Source organism: Rhipicephalus sanguineus, chromosome 2 (genome assembly GCF_013339695.2).
Source record: "Rhipicephalus sanguineus isolate Rsan-2018 chromosome 2, BIME_Rsan_1.4, whole genome shotgun sequence".
Classification (NCBI taxonomy): Eukaryota; Metazoa; Arthropoda; class Arachnida; order Ixodida; family Ixodidae; genus Rhipicephalus; species Rhipicephalus sanguineus.
The window spans coordinates 212,788,967-212,801,945 of NC_051177.1; the positions used below are offsets into that span (position 1 = coordinate 212,788,967).

A 12,979-nucleotide genomic window follows, 5' to 3' on the forward strand; every position below is an offset into this window, starting at 1 on the left:
GTGCACGGCAAGGTTCAATTTTGTATTTTACTTCTAGAACACTTTTAACATCAACAATAAATAGTACTTAGTAGCATGCATGACCAGGTCAAATGTTGGGAAGTAGAAAATGTTACTTTTCATCTTCCACAGATGCACGTGAACACATGTTTTTCTTACTTCCCAAGAACAATTAAAGAATGGAATGAACTGCCAACATCATTTTGAAAGCAATGTGAAACTACTACTGTGAAACGTGCACAAACATGCATTGGGCATACAGCTTTTTGGTTTTGATGTGTTTGTAGTCTCTTTAAGACACTGCAGTTCGTTATTTTGTGCCTGTAATGATAGTATTATGTGTCCAGATTGTTTTCTCATGTTCTGTTGTGAGTTAAGCACTTTTGCTATGTAATGTTCTAATGCTCATGTATGATCATAGGAAGGCTTCCTCCAATTTACCCTGTGATGACCGATAGGCCAACAGGAAGAGTTAAAAATGGGATGTTGGTTTAACAGTAATTCAACATGGTCAAGTTCATCTCCTTTGTGCAGATTCTAGATGGTGTGTGCCTGCAAAACCTGGAGGTGGTGCGAAATTCATCTGGTGGTACAGAGGGAACCCTACTGGCAACGATGGACTTCTGCTGCACCCCATTTGGTGTGTTGTCTGTTCACTGTCTTATCCTCTTTCTGCCTAAGCAGCAGGGGTGCAAAAGCTGCGCTAATTGCGCCATTTTGATACAATTTTGTATTTTTGTGCCAAGCTGCGCCAAAACCACAATATTTGTTGAAATTGCGCCACGCTGCGCCAAAATGCCCCAGTAACCGCAAAATTTTTCGGGTACGCTAGTTTTATCGAGGAATAAAGCCTGCGTTGGCAACCTGCAGTTGGGAGGGGCAACGTCATCCAATCTAGTTGTGCTGGGTAGACTCAAACAGGATGTTGGTGTGTTTTGGCGTGTTTGCTGGTGAGCCTCCATGATGTGGCAGCCAGCGAGGCATTTCTCGCTAGTGCAGAAGAAATAATCTCCTTGGGTGTCAAGCAGAAAGATATCAAAAATTTGTAAGTGGCCATGCACTCCTAATGAAAAAGATTTAAAGCATTGAGCAGGCACTTATGGAGCTCGAACACACAAAAAAGAGGTCAAAGAAGGCCAAGTGTTGATATCACTTCATTGATGTCTGCACTAATAATGTTTCATGAGCTTCTAGTTGACTTCTAGTCAAATAGAACATTAATAATGCATGTTGCTGGGCAAGTTGGTCGTACATCATTAAACAAGGTGCTGCGTAAAAGAAATATGGACGAGAAGAAAATGAGGATGGGCGCAGACAGTCCTTGTTCTCTTCTCGTCGGGCAGAAAAATCAATCGCCAGACTACGATGCCGAGTTCCCCCACAGAACCTTTATGCAAAACTACACAGGGCTGGTCTGGTGCGGTCACCTTTATGCCTCCATTACATAGAGAGCGAATCTTTGCATCATTTCTTTTTAACATGCAGATTGTTTACAAATTAAAGAAAATGATTTCTAGATGAACCCATCCGAAGGATGGACTTGAATTTATCACTTCCGGTGGTTCTTTCCTTTGGTGCTACAGAACTGGGCTTTAGCCACAGGAACGTTTGTGATGCCATATATGATTTCCTACGTGAGACAAAATGAATTTTATACCCGTGTCACACGGGCGCGCAAAAAGTCTTTTACATAAGCGGTCTTTCAATATGTTGAAAGACTTTTTATGAAGAGGCGTTCTCTCGCAGTCATACGGCACCGATGATCTCTTTTTAGAGGTTCCTTCCGAATGCGCTACCGAAAGAGTGGCGCTCGCTTTCAAAACAGAACCAGCGAAAAGAAAATTATGTACAGTGGAACTTCGATTATACGACTTTCAGGGAACCGCGCAAAATCGTCGTATAATCCGGGCGTCATATATCGAAAAACCGAGAATATAGGCAGTGACGGTCATTGTTGCCCCACAACAGCGGGCACATAATGCCTAAGAAAGTCCGCAGCACAAACCTACGCTGCTCCGAGGAACGTAGATTAAATTAATTGAAAAAATGACAACCACGCATTTTATCGAAGGTGTGAACGAACCTTTATTTCTCACCTTTTAAAAAAATCTGTGATTTTCTTCTGAGAGTTTGCCCAGCCACGAAGCATCAGCTTTCTTTCGATAGCTGCAACATCTGGCAGCAAGTCGCCGATCTCGTCGCGTGTGCAAGCAAACCGCCGAATGTGGTCGACGTAGCACAACACGTCCGCGTAAGTCGGAACGGACGCGCTAGCCTCTGCAGCGTCGTCCATCTCTTCCTCGTCGGAAGTTCCCGCAGTGGGCCTATTCGATTTTCCACTTCTGGCTGGCTACATCTGGCTACCTCCGGGCTGCCAGAGACAGCCAGAACGCATTAGTTTTTTCTTGGGTTGCTCCGCCCACCGCGCGCACACTTCCGGTGGGCATTCGTTTTTCGCTCTCTGGCTGCATCTGGCGACCCGCGGGTCGCCAGAACTCGCCAGGACGATTTTGGTCTGGCGGCTCTCTGGCCGTTTTCTGGCTAGCAGACGCGTGCTCGCGACCATCTTTGCGTGGACTCTGCGGAATGCAAAGGCCTCAGGATCCTCGGCGGCTCTCGGCCAGTGCGACACAAGAAGCGTCTTCTCGGCCGAAATCTTCGGTCGTCCTCGGAGGCCTTCAGGATAAAATGCCGAAGCTTCATGCTCCTCAACCAGGGCTGCACAAGTAATTCTAGACAGTCGGAATAACTTTTTAAATTCAAAGTCCATATACGCCGGCACGACGTCCTCAACACACATCGGAACTCTATGCCGTTCTTCTCGTTGCAGTCTGCTTATCAGCAGACTTTCGATATTCGACATTTTCATCCTCGCACACAACGGTTTGGTGACGCCTGCGAGCGCGCAGCAAGGCCCAGCGATCGTCACTAACAAAATTTGTGCTAGCATGTTGGAGCAGACGACGCAGTTGTGAGCCGCCCAGCCGCGAGCCCAAAATTCGATTTTACTTCTTCCGACCACTTTCTGGTTGCCAGAAGTTTTTAGGCCACGTGATGTAACGTCATTTCCTGTCAGAACCGGAACCCGCTGGCTGGTTTCTGGCAGCCCGCTGGCTGCCAGAAAATGGAAAATCGAAGAGCCCCAGTGTCGGGACGCACAGTTTCGATAATGTCATCCAGCGACACTTCACTGCACACTGCAACGTCGTCGTCGGCACCAACATAATCCGCGAAAGATCCAGGCAGCTCCAGGCTGCCGAACTCTGGTTCGTCGTCAACAGGCACTGCAGCTTCACTGGTAGAACAAGCACCACTTCTATTAAAGCCGCAGTGCCTGAAGGAGTTGGCTATGGTTTCTGGCGTGACTGCGTCCCATGCACTAGCAATGTAGCACAGAAAGCTTCTTATCCAACTGCTTGCGTTCCATGCCCGCCAGCCGACGCTGCACCAGAAACTTCCGATATTTCTGTTTCATGCACTTGATGACGCCAGCATCAAGTGGCTGCAGCTGGCTAGTGCAATTGGGGGGGCAGAAATACAACTTTCACATTTCTCAAATGCGACATATCTGATGGATGGCATGGCGCATTGTCAAGCAGAAGAAGAATCTTTCTATTCTTAGCCCCCATTTTGGAGTCCAGCTGCTGCAGATATGTAGAAAACATAGCAGCCGTCATCCAGGCTTTCCGGTTGAACGTGTACTGGCACGGCAGCCTTTTCAAATTCTTGAAGCATCGCGGCTTCTCAAACTTGCCGATCACGAGGGCAGGAAGCTTTTCAGAGCCGTCTTCATTAGCGCAAAGCAATACGGTAAGACGCTCTTTTCTTCGCTTACCCCCGTGACAGCTCTCTCCTTTGAATGCCAATGTCTGTTCTGGCTGCATACTATAAAATAATCCAGTTTCGTCCGCGCTGAACACGTCGGACGGCTTGTATTCCCGTATCAGTTCCGGCAGCAATGCAGTCCACTTTTCTACACTGTCGGAGCTGACTGACGCGCTCTCTCCACAGCAGCAGCTGTACACAACTCCACTGCGTTTTTTAAACCGATCCAACCAGCCATTGGAGGCTTTAAAGTCGTCAATGCCGCAGTGCAGTGCAACTGTCTCAGCCTTCTCCTTCAAAATTGCGCCATCCACGGCAATTCCTGAACTGCTGGCCTGACGCAACCACTCAACGAGGGCCTTCTCCATGGCAGCATATTTGCCATCTTTCGCGGCCTTCCTGTTCAGGTCGAACTTTGCCGCATTTAGTAGGATGCTGTCCTTCTTCGCGAGGATCGTTTTCAGCGACGACTCGGGAATGTTCAGGTCGCGGGCAATGCTGGCCTTTGTTGCTCCGTTCCGCTTCTCCGCCTCCTCGATTATGCGAAGCTTTTCTCCGAGCGTCAGCGGTTTTCGGTTCCGCGACATTGCGAGACGCAGCACTCGCAACCAAGAATTCGAAAGCTTCCTCGCACACCAATGTCCGAACACAGAAAATTTTGCACGTGGACACAGCAGCTGCGGCGCAACACAACCAACCGATGAGGCAAACACGTGAAGGAATGGCTGAATGGCAGCACGGCAGTAGGCCTATTCGATTTGCAAGCTTCGACCAATCGCGAGCGGCTAAAACGCCCCAGCCCTCTGGTAGCTAGACAGCGGCGAGTTCCGGTTCCCACAGGTGTCGCAAACATTGGCTTAACAATCGCCGTTCAACACGTCCGGTATAACGACACGAAATCTAGTGAAAGTTATCGCATACTAGAAAGCGAGCTCGAAATTATCTGCCATGTTATCTGCTCACAACGGTCACTACAAAACCACCCAAAAGAAGGGAGAGAAAAAAAAAGGCGACAACGGAAGTGCGCAATGCAATGCGACAAAACGAATGCGCTCCAGCTGGCTCCGGCCAACGTTGGCTCTGGCTAGCTATGGCTGACCGCGTGTCGAAAAATTGAAGAGGCCTTTTGGTGGCAGCGCGGATACGAACTCGGTTCCCCGGTTTCCCGACTTTTTTTCGCCCGGCCGCAGTGTGTTTGCGTGCCAGCCCGCGTCATCGTAGGTCTTTTTTTTCTCGGGCAGTCCAGCGAAGCGTTGTACGAGGCGGGCCCGGCGTAAAATTGCGTTGTACAATTGAGGTTTTTAATACATTATTTCTATGGGGGTTTTGCCGGGACCAAGCCAATTCGTCGTAAAACGCGGGTCGTCGCAGGACCGGGGGACGTATAATCGAAGTTCCACTGTATCTCGACAGAAGATGTCGAAATTTATTGTATGGCACGTTTGTTGACATAAATTTAACAACTCCAGTTGAAAAAAAAAAGGTTCACGCATTAGTACCTTAAGAAGCGTTTGCACAACTGGTGGCCTTTATATATTATTGTGGCAACAGTGGGCGTCTGTTTTCCTTGTTAGCGCTCTTGTCTGCCTCGCCATGGATGACCGTACGTAGATAAAAGTGACAATTGCAAGTCTTGTAGCGTACCATATCTCTCTGGAAAACGAGGCAGACGCGGCGACAGGCTGATTGCACACCGGCGTTCACCTTTCCGCGCTCACTCGCGTCCATGCTCGCGTCCATGCTCGCGTCTATGCGGGCGGCCATAACCCCAACCCGTTCGCCCTGTTTACGAGAGTACACAAAAAATAAAGTTTAAATGGTTTTCTTACGCTGCTTACGACAAATTAAATTTATTTTTATGGTGAGCCCAAGTGACACCGAAATAAAGATTTGCCGATTTTTTTCACCACTTCATAAATGCTGGTGCCGACTGGTTTCGAGGGTACTCCTTTACCGCCGTGAAAGAGTTCGTCAAACACCGTTTCCAGGAAAGACCGCTTCTGAAAAGGAGATCGCTCTTTGTCGTGTGACAGCGGGCGGAACTCTTTTTCGGAAAAAGTCTTCTTGCTTAAAAGACTTTTTAGTGTCCGTGTGACACGGGTATTATGCCGGTGTCCACCACAGCTCCACTGACGTATTTCCGTCACGGAAATGACATAAAATATAAAGACTAACAGTGGGCAAAGAAAAAAAACCAGAAGAAAAAGTTCCATCACCGGTAATCGAACTTACGACCCCTCGCTCCATCGGCCACGGACGGTACGTTCTTCACAATGTTAACAGCGAGCTATTTATATACACCATTTGCCGGTGGCGGTACTCAGAGATCGGCGTTACAGTGTGTTTTCATTATCACTAGCAAGATGGCACGAAGGGCTCGAAGAGCGTAGAAGAGCGCGCTTGAAAGGTCGTCGCCGTTGCGACAAGCGCACGCGTCTACAGGGCGTGGTCGCTCGTGCGTGCACTTATCTCGTGATCGCGGTAGTTTTTACGTCTCGCGTTGAGAGCACGAAGGTCACTTGGCTCACTGCAGCGGCCGCTTTTGCAAAAGGAGCGCAGTGCTCACGCAGAAATATGTTACCAATGTGACAGTTTGCTCTTATCCTGTGTGTGTTCGTTCCGTGCGTCCTTTCTGCTTGAGCAGCGCGTTGCAAGTTTCGAGCTGCTTGCCGTTCTTCGCGTGACATTACAATTTGTTGCTGTAGCATTCATTCCTTCGCCCTTGGGGCGAAAGAACGCGCGACAAACGCTCAACTACGTCTGTGAAGACACGTTTCACTTTCGTGTTATACCGATTCCTATGACAGAGGGATCAGCCATGTTTCTTCAACCAATTGGCTTGTCAGTATTTTTCCCCTTGATTATATCAATGAGTTATTTGGTAAACTATCTATTTCTAAATATATTTAAGTTATAAAACAATTTCGCAATTTCATCTCTAAAACAAGGTACCGCCCGTTTCATGGCTGAATTCTCGTGGTGGGTTGCGCCGGGTTACCGAGGAGCAACCAACCAACCAGCCAAACTTGTTTAATCAAATAGAACAAGTGTCTTATTTGTGTCCAGTGTAGTTAGATGCTTCTGAGGTGGGAGTGCTGTTGTGTATGCAATTAAGTTGGGGCTAGTCTTGTTAAAGGCAGGTGAAATGCTCCTTGTGGATAACAACACCTTGTAGTACGGTACAAATAAAAATATTGTTTGCAGTGTTTATACCATTCTTTTGTTTCTTTGCTTGCTCCTATAAATACTACTAAGCATTTGGACCAACCTTGGTGCAAGTTCACCATGCACAAACCCTTGCTGCTTTCTGCGGAATTCATTGGGCACACTTTCCGGGTGTTATTCGCTGAAGGCATGATTGCGCTGACTTCGAATGGTTTGCACATTTTTTTTATTTACTGTTCCAAAAGCAAGCTTTCTTTGTGAAACTGCTCCAAGTTTGGAATTTGGTGTTGAAAGATGGGGTTTTGTCCCTCCGTAATGTGCTCCAAATTTGAATTTTCCTGCTCCAAAATCCAGATTTCCTTGCCCCAAAAATTGCTCAAAATCCTATTTTGGCTGTTGCACCCCTGAAGCAGTCATTGCTCAACATTTTGCTGCTGTGTTGTTGTTCACCCTATGGCAACCAGTGAGCGTCTCCTACCTAGTCTTGGGCCAGTGACCATCGGCATGCGGATGCCTCGGCTGATAGGTAACTCCGTCACATGACTCCATTATCACTTGATCCCAAAGTCTCGAGCCGTCCTGAGCCATCTGCATGCGTCCACTATGGTGTCTGCCATGCCGTCTGCTCCATCTGTGGCTGCCAGACTGGCCACAACACTGACGCTATCCTGGCCCCAACTGCACTAAGATCGCAAAGAATAACTACTTTAGTTGTCTTACCACTTACCATAATGAAACTAATGCAGCATTCATGTATTGAAGATGGGCGTTCTGACGCTTATTTTTCTGGCGAGCACCATGCATCTTTCCACGATCTTTAGAAATGCGCATATGCTTGACGCAGTACACAACGCAGGCATTACAACGAATTGGGTGCCTAAACAATACAGCAACTCAATGTGAGAATTACATTGTCAGAATGGTTAACACAGGGGTGAGACAGCTGCGCATATTGCACATTTTTTATATGATTTCGTTTTCCTGTGCCAAGCTGCTCCAAAAGCGTAAACATCGCTAAATTTGCACTGAACTGCTCTAAAACAGCCTTAAAGGGGTACTGACACAAAAATTTTGGCCTCACGTTTCTTTGCTGCATTGTGTTGCTGGGGGCCTGTTAGTCATAACACGGCACATCGTTTGCTGCAGCGCGTGACAGATAATTAATTACAGGCTCCTCATTACCGACCAGTGTCAGTTTCGGTTTCAATAATGACAAGCCTCCGGGTGCAGCTATCACCACCTAGGGGTGCAATGCTCGATCACGTCAGCACACAGAACTGTGACGCACTTTCGCATTGTTCGCGAGCAGCCGCCGAGAAGTAGGCTGCTGGAGCGAACGCGGCAAAAAACATGGCGGCTATGACGTCATCATAACTTGATGCAGCGTGGTCGTGTGACAGAAGCAGCAGGTCCCCAGGGTGCCCTTTGAGAGTGTCAATAGAGCGAGGATGTCGATCGCTCACGGAAACTTCGAAATTCATTTAAAATACCTTCCAAACTATATTCGCTGTTGATATTTTGCAGATGATATACGCATGTTCATGGGAATCAATCCCGCAGGCTATCTCAGCTGCGAAATTGTGTGTCAGTGCCCCTTGATCAAGAACCTTGATGCCCACATCAGCTTCAGTGGGGAAAAAAGGCTTAGTAGACCACATAATTTTCTAAGCAGCGTGAGGAATACCAAGAAAATAAGACGTTCTCAGAACACATAGGCACGCCCAAGCGTTATTCTGCTATGCAAATTTCTAATGAACGCTCCCGTGGTGCCGCCATAATCTCCTCTGGACTGTTGTAAATATGCGTTACCCCGCAAAATGTGCTGCCGTACCCCGAGCGTGCTACTTCTACCGCCCGATCTGCACACGACAGTGACCACTACGCAGATATACCGTTCTCCAGAACCAACGCAGCTACAAGACTTCATTCGCTGGCACGTGAACTCACACTTGCCCAGTGGAACTCCGCGGAATTCACCAACACTCATCTACACAGCTTGGGTCCCAATCTCCAGCTCCGTCTTCCGTGAGGAATATCGCGAGCTGAGGAGATGCTTCTGTGCCGCCTGTGGCTTGGCGTGGCCTTCACGAATGCCTACTCCTGTCTGACTGGAATGGCCAACAACTCTACATGCAATTACTGCAGCTGCGAAGAAACGATCTCCCATCTTCTGTGTGAGCGGCCCCGTTTCAGTGCACCAAGACAAGAACTTTCGAATGCGCTAGATAAAGTTGACAATCACCCTTTGTTAGAACAAAGGGTTTTGGGACCTTGCCCGAGTCCGTCGTCAGCACAGAAGGCTTTAAAAGCATTATTGCGCTTCTTGCGGACAACTGGTCTTAGAGACAGACTCTGAGCAGGGTCATATTCTCGTTTCCTTTTTTTTCCCCTCTCTTCTTTTTTTTTCCTTTTCTTGCTCTCCTTTTTTTGTGACATCCCTCTTCTCCTCTTCTATCATCTTTTATCCCCCTTGCCCCTTCCCCCAGCACAGGGTAGCCAGACGGTCTAAGAGCTGGCTAACCTCCCTGTCTTTCCACTTGTTTCTTCCTTCTTTCCTTCCTTCCTTCTCGCTAGGCTGTGTGTTCTGGCACTACTGTCACTTCGAGAGAACCACCGAGTGGTGTGCGTAGCGGGGTTTACTCTCAGGTTCTTTGTTGTGCGTTGCGTGTTCCATGGGTCGTCGGTTTTTGTGTCGACGCTGCTTCATGTGGTCACCTATGTGCGTGTTTGCCATGGGCCAGTGTTCTGTCAACGCCACGTCAACTAGCTTCCTGCATTCGACGCGTCTCCGCCATGCTCTAGCCTTGCGCATGGTATCTCATACTAGGTTCCGCGGAACCCAAGGATTTCGTGAAGGACATCTTAGTGTTCCACAAGCTGCCAGGACAAATGCGACCCGCTCCCGTTTTACCCCCATTAGCAGCTAATTTATTTATTTAGACAAGCAAATTTGCATTTTATGAAGCCATCGCACGCAGCATCCGCACATCGGGTGTCTGCAGGTAGTGAGAGACCCATGTGGTAGCAGCATTAAAGACTCGTCGTCTAGTGCGCGCCACGAAACTTGCACATTTTGCGGACCCATGGTGACAGAACGCATGGAGCGCTAGTAATTCATGCTCGTGAGCGTTCAAACCAGTTCAAACAACATTAACGGGCACCTCGGCACTTTATTCGTGTCTCATGGCACATCGGCGATCACGTAGCATAGTTTTCATACATGGTGATTTGCCATTGCTCTATGTCGGTTTTGTAATCAAAACGTGCAATGAGCGCTTTTATACGCGTAAGAGGCGGCGCTTCGTGCTGGCTCTGGGCTACACGAGCATTTAGGCTTACCTGTACAACCGGTGTATCGGTTGACGGCCGTTTCGCTGTGCTACTGGCATGCCTCTTTTTCGTTTTGCAGAAAATAAAACAGGCCTCTGTACGTCCGGCACTTCATTTGCATGAACACATTGCTTACGCTGCGCGGTGCCTGAAGTATGCAGTGTATGGTCGGTGCGCTTTACGCGACTCGCGGAGCAGCACTGGGGAGAATCGTAAGTCTGTGTATTATCGGGAGTTCTACGTCAACGGCAATGGCCTTCGATATTAAAGCAAAGAGAACAGGCCAACGTGGGCAGTGTGAATGCTGTGGTTGCGCACATCAAAAGGTGTTATCAACCCCCCCCCCCCCTGCTTTTGATTGTCTTCATGCTCAAGAAAAGTTTGGGGTTCCGGGGCATTCCGGAAAAGCCATTGGAGTTCCCCAAGGCCAGAAAGTTTGAGAACCACTCCTTTTGCAGCTTTGCACAAGAAGGCAGCAGCGGACTGATGCAAAGCATGATTGTGTCATCCTGCAATAAAAGCATACAACACGCTTACAACGGCACTACTCCTGCAGTACCATACGAGATTTCTTGGCACGCACTGCACTCATGAAGGTGGTCCCGCACGAGGTGGCAGCACGCTTTTGTTGTTGTTTGTTAAAAGCGTGCAGTACACTTTACACTATGCCAACTGCGCAACCGAACATAAGCCGAAGGCACTTATTGTGATGTTCTCATGACAAAGAGTAACAGTGGCCTACAGGAAGCTCTTGGGAAGCTTGAAAACCTAAATGAGCAGACGTACAAAAAGCCAAAGCTGTAATCTGCTAAATCATGTCACTGATCTTAAGGAAAGGCCTACTGCTATGTAACTGCAATTATTTTGCAATCATAATCTTTCAGCATAACGTCTGGTATGCGGAATTGCTCAATAAAACTGCATCATGTTGTTACAAATCTGGCCACTCAGTGTGGTTGAGCTGAAATCACTGCGGTATGACACCTACGAAAGACTCCCGAAATGAAAGTATGTGCATTACTTAGTCCTAAATTGTTGCACTTCAATTTGTAAGCTCTATACATATTTACCATTTGACATTGTCTCCATGGTATTACTACAAATATTCCTACAAATAGTTACTACAAATTACTGCAGATAGTATCCCCTATACTTTCCTTGGCTTGATTATCTGTTAGTTCTCATTAATGTTGTGTCTAAGAAAGAAAAATGAGCCCTTAAAATTCCCCCTCTTTTGTTCGTTCATAGCTAGGGTCTCGTTCTTGCAGACTTCATGCCTCCAGATAGTATGCGTGAGATTATTGGTCATCTGCCAGCTCGTAAAAAGATCACGTGCTACGTGACACCAGCAGGCAGCAAAAATTACACTATCTCCCGCTAAAAGGAACCATGTGTGGATGTGAAGCAGCCGATGACACTGGCACTGACACTTGTGCTTTTGCTGGCGCTAACTCTGACACTAGCGGTGGTGTTGACGCTGGTGCTCATCGTGGCGTTGCACAGGAGAGAATGAGGCGCGTGCGCTCCTTCATTTTATACCGTGGAACTACCGTACTGCCCCCAGCGGAGTATGCAGCTGTCGCACCACCTGTCGTGCACGCCGCTCCATAGAGTAGAGGATTCCTTGAGGAGAGAGAGAGGGAGGGGTCTCGCATGCGCAGTGGGGGGTGGATGCCGCGGGACGCAGGAGGGACGGACAAAGCCCCCACCATAAGCTGCTTCACATCTAAAAGAGTGTTGCACACTCGCCATCGTGGCTGCAAGCGGTGTTAACACTACCTGGTTTAAAAGCACAGATATGCCCGATAAAGTGGACGGGAGGATGACCACTGCCGTAGCTGAGTTGGTAAAGCATCGATGCGTTATTCGAAGTTATCTTTTTGTCCACTTTATTTTCTTCTCATTTTATATCACAATTACTACAAATTCTATCTTCTATACTTTCCTTGTCTTGATTTTTTGTTAGTTGTCATTAATGTTGTGTCTCACATTAAGCGCACTTCAACATGAACCTCCTCTTTTCTTTTCCTGGTTTTTGAAAGGTTTGTATACAAGCAAACGTAGTAAACTTTCAGTTGGCAGTCGTCGTTGTGTCCTCTCCTTTCTGTGTAGTTTTAGTGCTGTTTAAAAATTAAAGGTACTTATATGATATTTATGGACATGTTCTTTTGCAAAGGATCTCTTTTCAAAAAGTAGCACAGACTGCAGCAGGTTTGCTTGCCTCGGTAGCCAGTGTAGCATTTGCACCATTTAGTATCGGAATAGGCAAAATTGCCTGACTTATGCTTTTCAGGCAAGCGGCTGTTCCAGCAGTGGCTGTGCTCCCCTCCAAGGCGTGTGGATGTGATCGAGGACCGGCAGCGGGCAGTTGATGATCTGCTGCGCTTCCCTCATGAGGTTCAGCAGACACGTGAGCTGCTGTGCTCACTGCCAGACCTTGAGAGGCTGCTTGCCAGGTAATCTCATCACTGCATGGTCTTTGTAGGGCTTGATGCGGGAAGAGACTTGTGTGACTGGCTTTTGCCCCAGGCTCTTGCAGCCAGCAGGGACTTTCTTTTACGCTTGACGTGTTGTGGCTGCAAAACGATAGATTGGTGAACACAGCCTGCAGATCTTGTCAAGTATTTGAGAGGATTTACTTTCAAACCTCATTCTTGCA

The 12,979-nt window shown here is 47.8% G+C and overlaps 1 protein-coding gene across 1 annotated transcript in view; it reads left to right on the forward strand.

Moving 5' to 3' along the window:
* Window positions 1-12,979, forward strand: part of LOC119384060 (DNA mismatch repair protein Msh6) — a 260,639-nt gene that overhangs the window by 139,307 nt on the left and 108,353 nt on the right. Inside the window, exons 18-19 of the mRNA XM_037652348.2 lie at window positions 535-640; window positions 12,614-12,776. Of these exons, the coding sequence (XP_037508276.1) occupies window positions 535-640; window positions 12,614-12,776 (269 nt within the window). The remainder of the gene's footprint in view (window positions 1-534; window positions 641-12,613; window positions 12,777-12,979) is intronic.